This window comes from Equus quagga, chromosome 10, assembly GCF_021613505.1.
Source record: "Equus quagga isolate Etosha38 chromosome 10, UCLA_HA_Equagga_1.0, whole genome shotgun sequence".
In the NCBI taxonomy this organism is placed as follows: Eukaryota; Metazoa; Chordata; class Mammalia; order Perissodactyla; family Equidae; genus Equus; species Equus quagga.
In genome coordinates, this window is record NC_060276.1 from 4064901 (window position 1) to 4072218 (window position 7318).

The following is a 7318-nucleotide window of genomic DNA, read 5'->3' on the forward strand; positions in this document are numbered from 1 at the left end:
TTGGGTCCCTTAAATTTCCATACAAAATTCAGGATCACCTTGTCAATTTCTACAAAGAAGCCAGCTAGGATTCTGATAGGGATCATGTTTAATCTATAGATCAGTTTGGGGAGTACTGCCACCTTAACGATATTGTGTTTCAACCCATTAACATGTGATGTCTTTCCATTTCTTTATGTCTTTCAAGTTTTTAAAGTTTTTAGTTTTCCCTGTACATGGTTTTGCACTTCTTTTAAATCTATTACTAAGTATTTTATTCTTTTTGGTACTATGGTAAATGGAATTGTTTACTTAGTTTCATTTTCAAATTGTTCATTGCTAATGTATAGAAATACAAGAAATTGTTACCTATTGATCTTGTATCCTGCAACTTCACTGAACTCATTTATTCGTTCTGACAGTTTTGTTTGGAAATTCCTTAGGATTGTCCATATACAAGATTAGGTCAACTACAAATACACATAGCTTTACTCCTTCATTGCCAGTCTGGATTTTTTTCCCTAATTGACCTGGCCACAACTTCTAGTACAGTGATGAATAGAAGCGGCATAAGTGGGCATCCTTGTCTTGTTCCTGAACTCAGGGGGAAAGCTTTCAGTCTTTCATTGAGTATATTAGCTGTGGGTTTTCCTAAGTGCTCTGTATCAGGTTAAGGAAGGTAGCTTCTATTCCCAGTTTTCTGAGTGTTTTTTTAATCGTGAAAGGGTGTTGGATTTTATCGAATAGTTTTTATGAATCTATTGAGATGATGTGGACTTCTATTCTTTTCTATTATCGACAGGGTGTCTCAGTTTCTTTTTTAAGCTGAAATCTTAGGAGGATGCTCAAGATACAAAACAGGGCCGGGTGGGGGGGGGGGGGGTTGTTGCTCTGGTTGAAGCAGGAAAGGAAGCCTGGGGCTACTAAGCCAGCCTGCCAGCCATTCCCTCCCAAGTAGTCCTGGACTCCACAGAAAACCAGAAGCCAAGAGCAAGTGGACCCCATGGCTCTCATCCAGAACTCCTTGTTGGGCCTGGCTCTGTCAGCCAACTAAGCCCCGACCCTCAGCCTCAGGGAGCCCTGGTTGGCAGGGCTGGCTGATTACAAGGACCCAGCCACTGTATCAAGAGCAGTTCATTAGCATTCTGCAAATTGCATATTTATCCTGGCATACAGCTCCAGAGCCAACTTCCCCCTACTCCTCTGGCTGAAGGGTTGATCTAGGGGCTTTGCAGTCCTTAACACTTGCCCTTTTTGATGGTATCTTTCCATTAGACGATAGGTCTATGGTCACAGCGAAGGCTGAACTTCTAAAACCTTGATTATAATCAACCCAAAATACAGAGGCTCAGTATCTCAAAAAGATTGCAGACAGCCCACTGATTACTTTATGGGAAGACTGATTAAGAAACTTTATTACAGAAAATGAATGCATCCAACGTCCCCAAATACATTTGTGACAAGAACAGACATACAGGAGACACAGACAATAGTTCCTACATCACAGCCTTGTTCTTTCCAAAGGATAAAACATCATTCAAGAATGGGATTAAGGGCTTGGTAGAGAGAGAAGCGGTTAGAGAAAGCAGTGCTCTTTTTGATTAAAAAAAAAAGTTCACAGGTTGGCATTGCAAGAACACATACTGTGGGTCCAGAAATCAAGCTAAGCCAAAGTCTTCGGTGGTGACACCACGCCGCTTGTAGCATCTCAGAGAAGCTACAGAGCATCATTCCTTTAAGGAGCAATCTTGTGATGGGGTGAAAACCGTAAAGTAGTAGTCTTTCCGCAAGCAGCTAATGGGCCAAGTGGCCTTGAGTCTCTTCAGAACGAAATGCCTGCTTCAGCAAAGACCACTTTTGTTTAACCAGAGCGTGAGCACAAAAGAAAGGCACCCTCTTCCAGTCTGCGCCCTTCCATAGTTGGCATGTCAGTTACAACCAGCTAGAGGGGCACCGCTTAGTAAGAAGTCTCTCCTTTGTGCTTACAAGTTGAGCTTCTCTTCCCTATTTGACGAGGTTGGCCACAGCTCCCAAATCTTAGCCTGGGACACTGTGTGGGGGGCAGCAGCAGGTTTAGCCTACCATTCCAAGCAATCGCTGCAGGAAAGTGATGAGGGCACGGCTGAAGCGGGAGGGGCAATCCCAGAACAAGTGCCTCTGGGCAAACCTCAGAATCGAGGGTTTTTAAACTAGTGGTCATTTTCTAGAAAAACACATTTAGGACAAACAGTGCTACTATAAGAAGAAATGGCTATGAGTACAGATTAGAGATCAGGCCAACGACCATGACCAATACTTATCCAAGACCTGACAGGGTGGGGAGGACACCACCTGCAGACATGCAAGGTTCCAAGTAGGGAATTTTAAGAAAAAGCTGCTTTCTCCTGAGTAACGTCATTAAAACACTCCCGAGTGCTTCACGGCCTCAAACACACATATTTGAGTATTAATGCTAGGCAAGACCAACACTCACCCCCAACAAAGTCCCCTTCATAACTGCCAACAGTTAAGATGTATGTTCACACCAGCCCTCGAAATGATATTTAATATCCCCATTTGCCACTGCGGCCACCACCCCTCACCCCAACTTGGACAAAATTTAACACTATCTACCAACATGGAAAAAAAACCACTGAAACACAAACCAAGCTTCTTCCAGTTTAAGAACATTTAACAACAATCTATGTTTCCAATGAATGAACTCAAATTGTGGGTAGGCCATTCTACTTTTCATATGATGCATTTACCACTTAGGAACAAATTGATTCCATCAGCCTAGCCTGCAGCTGGGGGCCCCAAGATGGAGCCTATGATAGGAGCCCCAGCAATCTTCCTCGGGGTGCTCGGTTTCTTGAAGTAGAGAAAAAAAACAGATACCGCTTCCTACCCCACCCCCCTTCACTGGGGTCCAGAAGACAGAAGCAGCAACTCAAGACATCAATTGTTGAGCAGAAAAAATAATGTTCTGTTCCATGTACTGACGGGGGTGGGGGGGGGGGGTGTAAGAGGAAAAATAAAGCCTGAATATTTGACAAACCATACCCTCGGAGGACATTTTGGCTGTTTAGTGACAAATTTGGCCCCACAGTGTGGGGGGTGGGGTGAGGCAAAAAAAAAACCAATTAAACCAACGTAGTCATCAGCCTCAATTGCAACCACCACCGACCTGTATCTCTGAAGGCTGCTAACCCTTGCCTGTGTCGAGTTACCTTAGCTCCTACATTCAACAGTCCAGACTTCATCTTGATGCCGCTCGGACAAACAGAATCACGCAGCAGCTTCAAGGAGCCCACTTCACCTCCGACCTAAGGAAGCGGGCCACACCAAGAACAAGAGACGTCACCAGATTTACAGGGAAGTTAGTCGCCAAATACAATGGAGTGGGTTGTTTCACTGCTAAGACTGCTGTGAGTCAGAAATTTAGACTGTTATAATAGAGAACAGTTTTAAAAATGTAATACTGTTTATTTAACTTCAAAAACATTTCAGCATTCTAAACATACAAAAAAATAACAGAACGTTGCAAATTGTATTTAGTACAGAAGGTTCTTGAACTTTCATTGATGCAGTGGCTCTTTGCTTTGCTGACAATGAAGAGTTCTACGGTTTGTTTAAAAACAAACAGTTTAAAACTACCGCACTTAACTAAAAAAGATCCAAACACTTCTCATGCCAGCTGACCCCCCTTCTCCACAGCTAAGAATGGCAGCAGAATGCTATGTCACTATATACAAAAACAAGACAACCTGAAGCTAAATGGATGCCCACTGCAGTGTCCACAGGTCCAGCCTCACAGTGCACGCCCTGAGCTACGGCCCCTCCAAAAGGCATCTTCCCCACAGCCTCAACGCCAAGCAAGGAGCATCAAGAGTTTGTCTCGGTTGTTTTGTTCTTTTTACACACTATAGATATGTACAGTCGATAACTCAGGATTTCTAGCCAATAACCATAGTTAACACCACCTTACAAATTAAAAAAAAGAAAATGCCAGAAACATCTTTAAATGCCTTGTCACACCAACAGCAAAGTGCACAGAGTGAGGAGAACACGAGAGCCTTTTCAGTTTAAAAATGTTTGGAAATATGTACAACTTTGATACAGTTTCAGGGTGCTCCGGACACCCATGGCCACTTCATGTAAACCACTGACAATTTCTAGAGCACTTTGAGAGACTACGATATGATCATGATCCAATTGTGTAATTAAACCTAATGAGGGCAACAGACACCTCTCCAATAAGAGATGTGTCAATTACGGCGCTCCCCTACTCTAAGGTATTCACAAGGAGACAGATAAACAGTTTTTTTTATTCATCCTCTTCCTCCTCCTCCTCCTCCTCCTCTTCCTCCTCGTCTTCTTCATCTTCCTCTTCCACCTTTTTCCGGGCAACTTTAGCAGGACCCTTTGCACCATCAAATTTTCCTTTAGACTTATAGTCGGCCACATCCTAGAAGGAACAGGGACACATTCCAAATGAGTAGACGAGCTCTCCTGCAGCCGTTTCAGCAAAGGATACAAACCTGCAGGCCCCACCTCAGAACAAGCAAGCAGGAATTGGAAACAACCGAGATGGGGCTGCTCTTCGAAGTATTTGTTTCCAGATACAAATTTGGGTCTCAGCCATTCAAATGTAAAAGTTAACGGGTTTTCAAGGGTCCTTTAATTCATGTTAATAGCACTATCAAGTCCTGTGCCCACGGCATCCCATATGTTATCAAATTTTTTAAGCTGTCAGAGGCCTGAACACCAGCACACACGGCTGATCTTGCACAGAGACGGGCCCTTGCACGCTATCCTAATGACTCAGCCCAGCAAAGCAGCCTTACGCCCCACAACCCACCCAGACCCTGGGCAGCTGACTGCTCGGCCGGCCATGCTGCCAGGCTGGCCCCTGACTGAGCTGGGAACACTCCGGGCCACCTCACCTTCTCGTACTTCTCCTTCAGCTTCGCCGCCTTATTGTTGTAAGGCTGCTTTTCACTGTCACTTAAGTTATTCCACATCTCACCCAGCTTCTTTGCCACGTCTCCAATAGAGATGCCAGGGTTTGTCGATTTGATCTTGGGGCGGAATTCTGAACAGAACAGGAAGAATCCAGACCTTGTGGGAGAGAATTGTATAAACGAGATGAGAACTCAGAAAAACATGAGCTTAACTTGAAATCCCACGTTCCTGACCCCACATAGTTCCCCCTGCTGGCTCCCCCACTAAAGGAAAGAAACGGGCGATACCATATCCAATGATACAAAGTTACAGGCTCCAGAATGTTTAAGATGCTTCAGAAACATACGGTGCTTCCTCAATCTCTCAGCTACTGGGAAAGGGGTAGGACCCTGACACCCAGAACTCGGCTGCCTTCTTCCCGGCGGAATGGCCAACAGGCAACCGCCACATGCACACAGCTCACAAACCCCTCAGCCTTAACTGCGGACTTCCCTTGCAGCGCATTTTAAAGCTCAAAGAACAGAATGTCTTGCAGTGGTTATCTCGACATTTTTTGGGTAAAGTGCTCTCTGGAATATCTATCAAGCAGAAGGAAAGCTCTTAACGGTTATCCTGAATCCTACAGTCACTTACGGTGGCCTTTTGGGGGCATTAGGGTCCTTCTTCTTCTTGCCTCCCTTAGCTGGTCCATAATCCTTCATTTCCCGATCATAGCGTACTTTATCTGCCTTTGCCATCTCATCAAATTTAGACTTCTCTTTCCCAGACATAGTCTGCAAAGAACAGGACCTGTTAAATTCCTCAACGCAGGGCAGCACATACCTGTTCAGCTGTCCTGTAATTAAAGTGGCAGCTGCTATAACCGCCTGCAAAAGGGGATGAAGGCCTTAAACCCTTGTAAGAGTCTTAAAAAATAAAAGCACGCACAACACAATTCTAAAGACAGGCGAGATAAAGCAAAGGAAAGAGGAAGAAAGCAGCCACCTGGGGCTGCTCTGAAGGTAAGTAACCCCGAGGTGTGTAATCCAGCTAAGATGAGCTTGAAGGACGCAAAAGAAAAATACCTTCCACCTCTCAGAGCACTTCTTGGAAAATTCTGCAAAATTGACAGGGACCTCTGGGTTTTTCTTCTTATGTTCCTCTCTGCACGTCTGCACAAAGAAGGCATAAGCAGACATCTTGCCCTTTGGTTTCTTGGGATCACCTTTAGCCATCCTGACTGTGATGGATGGAAGGAAGAGAGACAAAGAAAAACAAATACAATGAATAGAACAGACCTACAAGATATACGGAAGGCAGAGCAAACTTCAAATCAAGGTGTTCCTAGGAAGCATCCCCCATGCCTGAGGCCACTGGCAGCTGAAGGCAGAGTGGGGAGGAAATCAGCCTCACTGTCGCTTGTCATTTAACTTTTGACCAGCATGAAGCGCGCTGGTTTGCGAGTTACTTCTCCGAGAGCGATCAAGTTCTCCAAATGGAACCGACCCAAGCGGGGTGGCTCGGCGCTACATTCCAATTCTGAACTACTACGTTTTGGAAACTACAACCACAAAGTGGGAAGGGCGCAGGCGGATGACAGAAGCTTGAAACCAACGACTTAAGGCTAGCTGGTCATCTGTTTAACTCCTGTGTTAGAGACAAAAATATTGTCACCGCTGCTAAACACAGGATCAAAGCAGAACGGGAAACAGGGAACATCTGAAATTTCACCATTGTTTATGCGTTTTGGCTTATAAAAATGGCTTTTACAAGGGTGATCTGGCAAGTGAGCCGATATCCCTTGTAGTATTAGTTCAAATGTGTCACTTTGTCATTATCTAAAGGGGGAGGGGATACCAAAAGGGCTAGCCTTGCTCATGTGTAAAGCGGAACGCGTGTCCAGCCACAAATACTTTCTCCAAAGTTTCCAAATAAAAATGCAGCTGTGGCGTGTCATCGTCCCTGTCCCACCCCCCAGCTTCCCGCCATCTTTTCCTTTTCCCACACCCAAGGTCATCATGTAAAACTAAAGCGCTCCCCTTTGCGGGGCCTGACCTAGGGGCTGCATCAGGGCTCCGCAGTGGCTGCGCGGGTGGGGCGGGACGGGGCGCCAGGCAGCCCCGGGCCAGCAGCGGGCAGCCGGGCTCGGCCCCGCGCTCGGTCACCCGGACACCCATAATTCACCTTCCATTTTGTCAAAAGCTTCCTGATGAAAGAAAGTGCCCCTGAAATCTGCCGCTGCCACCCCCGGGGGGCGCGCGGGGCCGGGGGCGGGGGTGGCAGCAGCGCGCTGGGGGCGCGGAGCCGGCCGGCAGCAGCGGCGGCGATGGTGGCGCCCGCCGTGCCTCCGAGTCCCGCTCGCTAAAATGGCTGATCCGCGCGCGGCCGGCGCAGGCGGCGGCGGCGGCGGCGAACA

At 46.5% G+C, this 7318-nt stretch overlaps 1 protein-coding gene across 3 annotated transcripts in view; it reads right to left on the reverse strand.

Moving 5' to 3' along the window:
- Positions 1-1362: 1362 nt before the first annotated feature.
- The window catches only part of HMGB3 (high mobility group box 3), a 7130-nt gene continuing 1174 nt past the window's right edge, over positions 1363-7318 (reverse strand). For 2 of the 3 annotated variants that reach the window (XM_046674117.1, XM_046674118.1), the window contains exons 2-5: positions 5988-6142; positions 5557-5696; positions 4905-5079; positions 1363-4426 (exon numbers count right to left, since the gene is read on the reverse strand). In XM_046674117.1, the coding sequence (XP_046530073.1) occupies positions 4286-4426; positions 4905-5079; positions 5557-5696; positions 5988-6137 (606 nt within the window). In that variant the 5' untranslated portion in view covers positions 6138-6142 and the 3' untranslated portion in view covers positions 1363-4285. Of the gene's footprint in view, positions 4427-4904; positions 5080-5556; positions 5697-5987; positions 6143-6957; positions 6981-7318 lie in introns of those variants that run through there. The other variant, XM_046674116.1, reaches the window with a different exon arrangement.